Source organism: Rattus norvegicus, chromosome 1 (assembly GCF_036323735.1).
Source record: "Rattus norvegicus strain BN/NHsdMcwi chromosome 1, GRCr8, whole genome shotgun sequence".
Classification (NCBI taxonomy): Eukaryota; Metazoa; Chordata; class Mammalia; order Rodentia; family Muridae; genus Rattus; species Rattus norvegicus.
In genome coordinates, this window is record NC_086019.1 from 213,101,555 (window position 1) to 213,113,749 (window position 12,195).

The 12,195-nt window shown below is 45.8% G+C and overlaps 1 protein-coding gene across 21 annotated transcripts in view; it reads left to right on the plus strand.

The window, feature by feature from the left end:
* The window catches only part of Sf1 (splicing factor 1), a 22,433-nt gene extending 11,299 nt beyond the window's left edge, over window positions 1-11,134 (plus strand). The window contains exons 3-14 of one of the 21 annotated variants that reach the window (XM_063269311.1): window positions 2,293-2,368; window positions 5,213-5,365; window positions 5,572-5,661; window positions 5,997-6,180; window positions 6,284-6,399; window positions 6,489-6,596; window positions 7,509-7,689; window positions 7,954-8,227; window positions 8,489-8,548; window positions 8,664-8,843; window positions 9,603-9,807; window positions 10,241-11,134. In XM_063269311.1, coding sequence (XP_063125381.1) covers window positions 2,293-2,368; window positions 5,213-5,365; window positions 5,572-5,661; window positions 5,997-6,180; window positions 6,284-6,399; window positions 6,489-6,596; window positions 7,509-7,689; window positions 7,954-8,227; window positions 8,489-8,548; window positions 8,664-8,843; window positions 9,603-9,807; window positions 10,241-10,370 — 1,757 coding nt within the window. In that variant the 3' untranslated portion in view covers window positions 10,371-11,134. Of the gene's footprint in view, window positions 1-2,292; window positions 5,366-5,571; window positions 5,662-5,996; window positions 6,181-6,283; window positions 6,400-6,488; window positions 6,597-7,508; window positions 7,690-7,953; window positions 8,232-8,488; window positions 8,549-8,663; window positions 8,844-9,602 lie in introns of those variants that run through there. The other 20 variants (XM_063268843.1, XM_039080582.2, XM_039080509.2 and 17 more) reach the window with 20 other exon arrangements.
* Window positions 11,135-12,195: the final 1,061 nt, after the last annotated feature.

The window sequence follows — 12,195 nt, forward strand, 5'->3', positions numbered from 1 at the left end:
AGTCCTGCATTCGTAGCTTCTTGTTTGGGCTTGCTCTTCGCAGCAAGTAGGCCTTAGCTCAGCAGCCCACTTCTCAGCTGCTGTTCTTGCTCATTGATGAGGTGAATGCTATCTGCCTCTCTGTACGGGCCCCAGTGGAGAACACTGCAGGTATTGTAAACCAGTTGCTTTTTTGTAGCATGATCTCTCACCATAATGTCATAGTTCCCTTTCCCTAAAATTGTGGTTTTGTTTTTTATAGGTACAAAATAGTTTAAGCAAAAAGTGGCTCGGAAAGTATTTACAGTTCACCCATTTTGTTGAATCCAATCCTTCCCTTCAGTATCCTTTCTTGTTTGGTTTTTAGAGAGCTCTCTTAAAACAAAGGCTCTTGTAATTTACCACCACTAAAGGACTCTGCTGGGAAGGGTTTGCTGTTTGATTGGAAGTGAAGTGGTGGTGGCAGAATTTTAAAAATTAGGTTACAGTCCACAGTAGATTAAAAGTTAAACCTCAAAATTACTTAAAATCCAAGGTCATTAATGGAAGTTTTATATATGTCCTGCTGTCTCAAAAAGTGCACTTGATAAACATTTTCAACTAACCAAGTAAACATCCTCTTGGGGGCAGAAACCTCGTGGGTCCATGAAGCTGTGGCCTTCTCAAACAGCTTCAAGGCTAATGGGATCTAAATCTGAAGGGTCTTCATTTCCTGGTTTTTAGATTGCTGAGAATTTTGAGGCGTTGGAATTGTCTGCTTTTCACAGTACTACTAATACTACTTTTTCCTGCTGTTTACTCTCACCCAAGCCCTAGGTGCCATTAGAACCAGTATTGGACCTTGTAACCTTGTAAAATGTCCTTAGTGCTCTCACAGCCCAAGAAACAGTCTGAGAAACAGTTAATACTTTACAACTCCTCCCTCTTCCTCTGGAGGCCCACTTAATGCTTTAAGTCCTTAGAGACTATTTACATCTTTTAATTGTAGTAGATAGAGTTAGAGGCTAGCATTAAGTTTCTGAGCTTAACGTCTGATTGCAAGCCTAGAACTTTTTGGAGTATAAGAACTTGGAGAGCAGTATTGTCTCCACGGTACACTTTGTCTGGAGGTCCTTACTGTCCTCTTTACTGTTTTTCCTTTTAATCAATGTTTCAGCATGGAGATGTTGTATAGTCCTGTGAAACATACTTTAATACAGATAATTAGAATTTTTTTGTATTTATGTATTAAACCCAATTGTAGGTAAACTGCCTTTATTGCCTTCTCAGAGACCTGGGGCATGATAGAGATACAGGAGAAGCAGTAACACACCATATTGAAGAAGCTACTCTAGGTTTGCTATCCTACTGCTGTGCTATATTTTGCCTGAATTACTGGCAGCTTTTAGTGAAACCTTCATCTTTGTTTCAACCTGGGCCCACATGTATTCTTGACCCTCACTTAGCATCTGCACACCTTCCTAGGACACAGTAGCTGGTCTGAAAATAAACTCAGTAGTGCACACCTTTAACCCAGTCATTGAGGCAGAGGCAGGTGATTTCTGGCTTCTAGGCTAGCCTGGTCTGCACAGTTCATTCCAGGACAACCAGGGCTGTTTTTGAGACCCAATCTGAAAAAAGGGGGGGGGGGGATCCTATAGCATGTTACTTAAGCCAATGGGTTATGAATAAAGGTATGTGGTTTGTTCAAATTTGAGTAAAAGATGCAGGTATTAGTACATATATGGTTGTACAGAAAGTATACATGCAAATCTGTAAGGTGTTGAATTGGTTATTAAATGTTTTGTTTAAAGAGTTTTAAACTTGGTCTTACTGAAAATGATCTTTGCTCAACTGCTATTTTTGTTGTCCCATGTTAATTGAGTAATTTTGGGCTGTGTTTTTAATATTTATTTAAAAAAATAGAAACTTAAGTTTTGCCCTGAGTTTGGTGGGAAGCAGGTACTGGTGATATCTTAAATGCCGTTGGTTTGGGGTACCAATTGTAAGCAAGTGTTGGTGGGGAAAGGGAGAGGGGAATACCTCCTGATACTGCAATTGTAAGCTGTAGTGAACAGTCTTAACTGCTAACCCCTCTTCCAACAAACTGTTTGCTTCCTTAAGTGATAACCATTTTGAAGTGGAAATTAACTGTAGATGTAAATGGACTCCTGCGCTAGGTGGTTGGGGGTTTTTGCCTCAGTGTGTCACTGATCAGTCGTCCCTTTCAAAGTCTCCGAGTTCTTCATGCTTGTTATTGAGATTTGAGATGTTTTTTGGTAACATTGTCTTTTTTCCATCCTTTTTTTTCTTTCCTAACCTGGTTTCTTCCAGTGCAACTACAGATAGAAGACCTGACTCGTAAACTGCGCACAGGAGACCTGGGCATCCCCCCTAACCCTGAGGACAGGTTGGGAAACAGTTTTAACCAGCTGACAGTAACGCTTTTACCTTTTTCTCAATATGTTTTACTGGTGGCAACATATTGTGTCAGTTCAATAAATTCCTAGTTAAGACGACTGGTATTCTGACCAGGATTTAATTAATAGAGAATGTATGCTCAGTCAACAGTTAGAAAAGTTGGAATGAAACTTAAATGGGGGAATAAGTTAAAGAAAATGGATAACTGGTTTCTAATTGATAAGCATGTAGATTTTTAACCTGGTAATTTGCCCACCCCTAGGGACAGTGAGAGGTGGCCATTAACCTGCCTTTTCACTGGCTGCTTTGGCTGAAAGCACAGGGGGTAGTTTTTCTCATTGGGTATGTTATGCAGGGATTTGAGAGTATTTTTAATAACCACCACTGAATTTAAGCAGGCCAAGCTTGTTGGAGTCTTACCTGCTTATGGTTTTGAGATTGTTTTAAAATCAGGAGATTTCTAACCAACTTCCTTCATTGCCAGTTAATTTTCAGCCTTGGCCATTGCCTGCGGGTTTTGGGAAGGGAAGGCAAGCAACCAGCCCCCTAAATTATTACTTTTTCCTTTTTAAAAGGGAGTGTGGGCCTCAAACAGCTGTGGTCATGCCATTTCAGTTTACAGTTTTCTCTCACCTCTGAAAAGTTAAAATTTATGTGAGAGGAATGTTTTAAGTGGAATTTTATTGGCTAATAGGTCTTTGAACAGCTAAAGTCTGGTCATTTAATAGACAATAAGCTTCCACTGAAATCTTTCTTAGTGCATGTAGCATAGTTGAAAAGATTGCTCTGAAGGTGTTTCTGGCTTTTGTTGTCCTGGTCACATGCAGTTTGACTGACCCTTACCATGAAACAAATGAACGTAATGATTTCTCCATTATTGACTTTCTTTTGCTTAAGTTTGTTGTATTTTTACGTATAGATTTTGGTTGGAAATTTTATATTTATTTTTTGATTTGAAGATTTTTATTTTTTAATTTTTTAAGATTGACATTATAGGTTATAGACCACAACTGTTTAGTGCCTTTTTGGCCTTTCCCCTTTAATGGTATGTCTACAGGTTACCAGGCAATTCCTCCAAAGGTTGAGTTTTTAACAAACCTTGTTTGCTTCCTGGAAAACTGGGACTAGAGTGCAGTTGATGTCTCTGATGCCTCTTCTAGGTGAAGAAGTCCGGCCAGTCTAACCTCTAGATTGCTAGCTTTTGCTTTTCACTTCCACAGTTTGGGAAGAGGTTAAATGGTTATGTAGCCTTTAAAAGGCCAGTTTGGTTCTTGTACAATTTGGTATTTAGCCAGAAACACTTGATTCTAGATAGCCATGGGGTAGATATGCTAGAAATGAGTAAAACCAGAGCAGGGTTTTTCCTCCCTGTATATGCTCAATTTTGAAAGAGGCCCTAATGCCTGATTGCTTTTGCTTTTTAAGCCCAGGTTGGAGGGAAATACATGAGTTTCTTACCTTAATAAGATGATTTCTTAAGAAGGTGTATATCAAAATTAAGCCACTTAATGCTATTTTGATGTTGCTTAACTTGCACAGTTAAAATGTTTAAAAATCTGTTGTAGATTTAAATGTGTAAGATGACAGTCTAATGAGTTGGGGACATTTGTTTGTGTTCACTATGACTGGATTGTGCTAACAGTTCATACAGATACTAGAAACGGAGGTGTCATTTAGCCGTCATTAGCCACGAACAAACCTGACCTTTTATTCCATCGTGTGTAACCTGGTATATGACATGGTTCCCTTTAGGCTGAAGACAGTGGGAGCAGCCGAGTTCAGTTCTTGCTCTCCAACTAGTCACAGTTCTCTCAACTAAACCAAGGGTGTAGGAATCGGGACTCTTTTCAGGATGTTTTTTAAAATAACCTGATCCACATGGTCTCTTCCCTTCTTGCAGCTGCTACTAAATTTTCATACAGAGTATCAAGCTATGTCCTTTTTGTAATCTTAACTCAGTTCTAGGAGCGTAACTTCTCTTTTTTGTTACCGCAAAAGTCTAGCTGTGGTAAACTGACCATTTTATCATTTTATCATTACTATATATATATATACTTTTTTTTTTTAATTTTTGCTTGTAACACCAGCATTTTACTCCTTAAAAATGAGAGAAACATTTCTGCTTTCTGGACTTGTAAACTCTGGTGGAGAATTGTAGTTCCCCCTTGCTGTTGGCAGGTTCAGACCCTAGAGAAGTGTTTGACCAAGTCTGCATTTGCAGTCTCTGGAGGCTGCGTTAGCACTTTTAACGGTTTTCTCTACTCAGACTCCCCACCTCGAACAGCCAGCCAGGCCATTGAAGGAAAAGCAGAGACGAAGCCTTGCACCATTTCTCTCCATTGTGGGGCCGAAGTAGCTGCTGTAGCTTGAGTCCCAGCTGCTTTGGGGGAACGAGCTTGTGCTCACTATGTGGCAGGGGGGTACAGATGCTCTCTTCCTGATAGGCACAGTTCACCTAAACTTGGGTTTCTGTGGTTCATCAAGTTTGGTTATTACATATTTTTTCAAATGAAAGAATCATTTGGCAAGAAGCCTCCAGAGGATGATCCTGTTCTTGCCATTTGTGGTCCAGAGGTTTCTATTTAATAGACCCTTCCCTGGTCACTTAAAAGTAAAAGCATTTTCCCTTTCTCACATACACCCCAGTTTGATTAACATTAAGTCAGATTTCATCTCCTCATTCCACACAGTCTTGAATAGCACACGTTATGGTCGGTTCCTCCGAAGAGTGTTGTTAGGATCTGAGAGGCAGAGGGGCTGGGGAGACTTGTTATAGTCCATGTGGGAACAAGGGGAGTGGGGGTCAGCAGTAATGGGGATCTGTCTCCCACAGGTCCCCTTCCCCTGAGCCAATCTACAACAGCGAGGGGAAGCGGCTTAATACTCGAGAATTCCGTACCCGAAAAAAGCTTGAAGAGGAGCGGCATACCCTCATTACGGAGATGGTTGCTCTCAACCCAGACTTTAAACCACCTGCAGATTACAAGTAAGCAGAGGACACATTACAGGGGCACATAGGGAGCATATGTGACCTGCTGGGACAATTCTGGTGTGTACTACTCACCTTTAGGCCCAAATTATCCTTAATTCTCACATAGTATATATTCTTGATTAGTTTTTAAAAAAAAAAAAAAGCTTGGGTTATGTTTGCCACCTCTCAGAAATAGAGGGTGACGGTCTTTTCTTCCTTAGGCCTCCAGCAACACGTGTGAGCGATAAAGTAATGATCCCCCAAGACGAGTATCCAGAAATCAATTTTGTGGGGCTCCTAATTGGGCCCAGGTGAGTTTTTAGTAGTCTATGGTACCCAAACCTTCAGGGTTTTCAGTTTTGATTGTGTTCAGGTTTTGTTGTTGAATTTCGTGTCATTTGTTTTGCCTGAATTGTGCCCTAAACTTGATTTGTATCACATATACAAGTTTTCTATAGAGGAGTAAAATCCTGAGATGTTACGGCTGACCTTAGTGTAGAACTCTGAACAAGTTCGGTCCTTGGTTGGGGAGTCCCATGCTTTGCATTTTGCAGTTTCCCACTAATGCCTACTCAGCCCAGCCTTTTTATTGAAATAGGGGTTTACACAGGTGGTATAACAACACAATCTTCTCTGCCTTTGATAGAGGGAACACCCTGAAGAACATTGAGAAGGAATGCAACGCCAAGATCATGATACGGGGAAAGGGATCAGTAAAAGAAGGGAAAGTTGGGCGTAAAGATGGTCAGATGTTGCCAGGAGAAGATGAACCTCTTCATGCTCTAGTCACTGCCAATACAATGGAGAATGTCAAAAAGGCAGTGGAACAGGTGTGTGGTGAACCCAGGAGGAAACCTGGGTGGTTTCTCTTGCTGGAAACCTGGGTGATGGCCCCAAGTACTTTGACATCTAACTGCTGCTGCATCTTAATAGATCAGAAACATCCTGAAGCAGGGTATTGAAACCCCAGAGGACCAGAATGACCTAAGGAAAATGCAGCTTCGAGAGTTAGCTCGCTTGAATGGCACTCTACGGGAAGATGATAACAGGTTAGTGATAAAGTTGAGACTACATAGAATCTTTTGAAGTGGGAACATGGTCTCTACGGGTGTTTTAATTGATTTCTTCACCTTAACAGGATCTTGAGACCCTGGCAGAGCTCAGAGACACGAAGCATTACCAACACGACTGTGTGTACTAAGTGTGGAGGGGCTGGTCACATTGCCTCTGATTGCAAATTTCAGAGGTGAGGCCTGGTTGTTGAAGTGGCTCTCCTGCAGCTCACTGGTATTCAGGATCTTTCTTCCTATACTGACTCATGCGTGGTTCATCTCATACACCAGAGCAGCATCATTTGTGGATGTATCTAGGTGGTGTGAGTTAAGACTCAAGAAGACCTGGTGTTGTCTTTTGTTGTCTTGTTCAAAAACTTAACACTCTGGCTATAAATGTTTCCATTGAGTAGAATATTAATTTATCTTAACTGCTTATGTTTAAGACTAGTGTTTTGGTTTTTGTTGTTGTTTTTCTCCCATAAAGGCCCTTTTTAGGGGAAGATGTATACAGTTTTTTGGGGGGTTGTTTTTGTTTGTTTTTTTTTTTTTTTTTTTTTTGGAGCTGAGGACCGAACCCAGGGCCTTGTGCTTGCTAGGCAAGCGCTCTACCACTGAGCTAAAAAACTGTATACAGTTTTTAATAGCATAAATTCTCTCCTCTCAAACAGGAAAAATACTATAGTTTTATTCATTGGATGTTTTGCCTGCATGTATATACGTACTATGTGCATGCCTAGTTCCTGTGGAGGTTAGAGGAGGACTTTAGATCTAGAGTTACAGGTGGTAGTGAGCTACCATGTGGGTCTAGGGAGTTGAACCCATATTTGTAAGAATAAGTGTTATTAACTGCTAAGTCATCTCTTCGGAACCACAGGGATAGGATTTGATAGAAGCATAAGAGATGAGGATCTTGGACAATGGCTGGTCACTGGAATCTCTAATCCAGGGGCTCTGCTGTGACTGACAGTGGTGAAAGTAGACAAAGAATGGACATTGGATAACAATTTCCAGTAAAGGATAAGAAAGGGGGGGGGGTCACATTTTACTGAATTAGAGCTCTGTTGAGTGTTTTCTTCTCCTTTGTGTTTCTGACCCTACTTTAGGCCTGGTGACCCTCAATCAGCTCAGGATAAAGCACGGATGGATAAAGAGTATTTGTCCCTTATGGCTGAGCTAGGGGAAGCTCCTGTCCCTGCATCTGTGGGCTCCACCTCTGGACCTGCCACCACACCCCTGGCCAGTGCACCAAGGCCTGCTGCTCCTGCCAGCAACCCACCACCACCGGTGAGCCCTGGGACAGTTCTCTGGTCTAGCCCCACTATTCTCTTCTGCAGAGATAAGGAGCTATGGCCAAGGGTTTCGGGTAAAGCTTAGAGGTAGATGTAGCTGGCAACATTGTTTTTCTGGGATGTCTGGCCTCTGTGGGGTCTTTCACTTTAGGAAGAAGACCCTTGTCCATGTGTTCTTGGTCCTCTGACATAGTCAGAAGAACAATGTTGCCACCAGGGGGAGCAGGCACGGACATTGACAAGAAATGCTCTCATGTAGTCTCTCATGTCTACAACTCAGAGTCGCCCACCCTGGATGAATTCTGGTCCTTCAGAGAATCGGCCCTACCATGGCATGCATGGAGGTGGTCCTGGTGGGCCTGGAGGTGGCCCCCACAGTTTCCCACACCCATTACCCAGCCTGACAGGTGGGCATGGTGGACATCCCATGCAGCACAACCCAAATGGACCACCACCACCTTGGATGCAGCCACCACCACCACCGATGAACCAGGGCCCCCACCCACCTGGGCACCATGGCCCTCCTCCAATGGGTAAGTAAGTGTCAGACCAGAAACCTTGGGGTTTGGGAGGGGAAAATAGGCTCACACCAAGTAGTTGTGAGCTGCAAACAGTGCTGATTGCATAGCCAGTATTCTGAATCTTGCTGAGGTCGAGGCTCATGGAAGATCTGTGCCAGGAGACAAATGAACTTTTAGGAGGTTAATGACTCAAAAAGCTGAGAAAGCTATTGGGGTGTTTTGCCTGGCCAGTTCAAATGTCCTGCTAAGTCCCTGCTCTTTCCTTCCATCAAGATCAGTACCTGGGAAGTACGCCTGTGGGCTCTGGGGTCTATCGCCTGCATCAAGGAAAAGGTAATGCTGCTATTCACTTGGGAATCTCTGTCTAGGGCTGGGAGCAAATAGGGTTTCTCTAGCCTAGGACCCTGGGCTGTAAAGCTCAGGAGCCTGGTCTTTTTATTGCCTGCAGGTATGATGCCGCCGCCGCCTATGGGCATGATGCCGCCGCCTCCGCCACCTCCCAGTGGGCAGCCCCCGCCTCCTCCCTCTGGTCCTCTTCCTCCATGGCAGCAGCAGCAGCAGCAGCCTCCACCACCCCCTCCGCCCAGCAGCAGTATGGCTTCCAGCACCCCCTTGCCATGGCAGCAAAGTGAGTGAAATATTTTGGGCTTGTGGGGGTGGGTGGGTTGTGGGCTGGGACTGAGAGGAACAAGAACCTCATAATTTCACGTGGGCTGGAGACACCTTCAGTGAGGAGACTCTGGTCTCTCAGCAAGGGCAGTGGGGTTGAAAGCCAGGCTGCCTGGCCCAAAGGAATGTCTTGGGGAGGAGAGCTGATGTTTGGTGTGGTTGTGTTTGGGAGAGATTTGGGAGGTCTTGGGGGGAGCTTGCTATTTTAGATAGCACCAGAAGTCCAGGCTAAGCTGCTGAATGAGCTGCTGGTTTGGCCATGACTTGTGAGCAGAGTTAAGAGTGGGATGGTGCATGCATGTTTTGGAGGGGGTTGTGATTGGGCCTGAGAGACTGCAGAAATAAGGGAAGTGGGGCCAGTGGGGAGAGAGCAGCTGTGGGCTTGAGGCTGAATGTGCCGTTCGGTGGTGGCGGCGGCTGGGCGGAGGGATGTCAGAGCCGGTTCTTGTGTTTGGAACTTTCCCCTTGGCCCCTCCAGGGGCATTGGTGACAAAGGGCTTACTTTGTTAAGCCCAGAGACCATGAGGCTGACCCCAGGGTAGTCCTGCCCACCCCTCCACTCCCATCACCAGGACAGCCCCGCCCGCCCGCCCCCACCACCGTGCAGCATGCCAAGCAAGGAGCAGGCGCCCCTCGTCCCCCCTGTCCCAAGGCAGCAGCCGCAGAGAGCCGCGGTGTACCCCCGCGCGTGTGACCTTGGGCTTCTTTACTACCCCAGATACGACGACTACCACCACGAGCGCTGGCACAGGGTCCATCCCGCCATGGCAACAGCAGCAGGCGGCTGCCGCAGCTTCTCCAGGAACCCCTCAGATGCAAGGCAACCCCACTATGGTGCCCCTGCCCCCCGGGGTCCAGCCGCCTCTGCCGCCCGGGGCCCCTCCCCCTCCGCCGCCTCCGCCACCTGGTTCCGCCGGCATGATGTATGCCCCACCCCCTCCTCCTCCGCCTCCCATGGACCCTTCTAACTTTGTCACCATGATGGGCATGGGGGTGGCGGGCATGCCGCCCTTCGGGATGCCTCCAGCTCCCCCACCGCCTCCACCACAGAACTAGACTTGTTTTTTTTTTAAGAAAATATATATTATATACATAGAGAGTTGGTCTCGTTTAAACACACGCCGAACCTCACCATATGGAGCCAGACATTGGGATGCACGCATGTGATTGTGTGTGCACGCATGTGTGTGTGTGCACGCACTGGGCTGGGCCAAGTGACTGGACTCGCTTGGGAAACGGGCAAGTGGTAGTAGGGGCGCCAGCTTGGGCTCTCCTGGCGCCCTGTAGCATCGAGTGTCTTCTTTGTCTTCTCTCCTCACCCAACTCCCTTTGCCTCTCCCCAAACCGGGCCGCCAGGATCCCTCCCCGCAGCAGCGATGGCCCGAGCCATGAGAGTGAGGACTTTCCGCGCCCATTGGTGACCCTTCCAGGCAGACAGCCTCAACAGCGCCCCTGGTGGACAGGATGGTTCGGCAAAGCAGCCTGAGTTATTTTTGTGGACGGAATCGGAACACGCTGGCTCCATATCGTGAAATTTTTATTAATTTTTATCTTTTTCCTTTGTTATTTCCTTATCTTTTCCTTTCTTCAGACTCCGTCCAAGGAGATGCTCTCCCCGATCTTCTGCTGCAGATAGGATCCTTCCCCTTGTCTCCATTCCTTTCCTCCCATAGGGGAGAGGGGCAAATGGTTTAGGCACAGGCTTTGGCTAGTAATGTCAGGCGTGGTGGTGGCGGCGGGGTCCTATTGTTCTAATTTGTTGAAGGGCCTCAACCACACTCAAAGAAGGGTGGTTTATCTTCGACATCTTAAAGAGTCTTGATAATCCTGACATTGCTAAATAGGGGTAATCCGGCAGTGGGATTCATTCATATCTTCCTGCACTCCTGCCAGCAGTACATGGCACAGCCCAAGCCACCCTAGGCCAGCCTGGAGTCTTTTCCATGCTCTGATCACCTAAGCTGCCTCAGAACTCATTTGCTTCTCTCCTTCCTGGAAAGCTTCCCTTTATGTTTTATTTTGACCCCAGATGTCCAGATGTTTTGCAGTGTCTGGGGCTTGTGCCCCTTGTTGTTCGTTCTGCTTCTTTGCCCCTTTCCTCTACATGGAGTGATTATGTTGACAATAATGTGTAATGCGCGTTCTTTTCACTGGTTTATCTACAGAAATTTCTCTGGGCCTTTTTTCTGTGTTTGATTCAACACTGCACTAAGCGGGGAATGTTCCAATTAATAAAAGAGCAGTGTGGTTTTCCGGGTCTGTTTCTTTTCTTTTAAAACCTTTTCCCAACCAGAGCACAAGCTCCTCCTACCTACCTTGTTTTAACACCTGGCCCCAGCTCCTACTTCTTGTGTGTGAATGGCTTCAGCACCTCACTTTTTCTAGTTTTCTAGAAACTTTTTAGTTGACAGAATTGAGAAGCAGGCTCATTCCACATCTCAGAGGCCTCTGTCATTTTGACGGCCTTTCCATGGGGCTCTGACCCCCATATTTGATTGAGCTCTAGTTATAATTTGTGTCTACTAGCTGTGGCCTGACTTAAGGACCCGGACCTGGGGAGGCATCAACACTAAAAGGTCAGGCTAACTAATCCTGCTTGTCAGGCAAAGAGCTGCTAAAATTAAAACTGCCAAGTGGCTTTTTTCTTTCTCTGCTGGTGGCTCTCAGCCTGCCAGCACTGCAGGCCTAGGGAGTGGTGGGGACGAAACATGCCCTTGTGGTAAGTGGGCACCTCTACAAAGGGTCTTTCTTCTGCAATTATATTTAGGGTAGTAGTACGCAGGTGGCACCAGAATTGCCCCTTCTGTCTTTTTAAGAGCCACATCTTTGGGCAGCTCATGCAGCTGTGCTGGGTAGAGCTACCCTGTGGTCTGGTTGGTCTGGTACCTTGCCTGTAGTTTAATACTGTCCACCCTTAAGTTTCCTAACCAAGTCCTGAACTAGAGGTTTTATTCTTTTGTCCTTAACCTTACAGTGTTGGGGGCAGGGCCCGGCTACCCTCTTTGACCTTGGCTTTACCTCATTGCTTCACTCACAATCTTGGTTTCCCTGGTGGGCTCATTGGGCGGTTAATTAGCTCTTTGAAGCTCTGGAAGCGGCAAAGTGGCGCTGTGTGGGTTTTAGAAGTAAAATCAATAAATGACTTAACCATGGCTCAGCCATCCTCTGGTCTTACCCCCTCCCTGTGCAGTGTGCTCTTACGGCCCCTCTCATCCTGCTGTGCCCGTCTTTGTTATAGTTTCCAAGAAGGCCCAGCTACAAGAAGCGCCTGTGCATAGGGTCAGTATTTAGTAGGAAATACCCATCTGGCC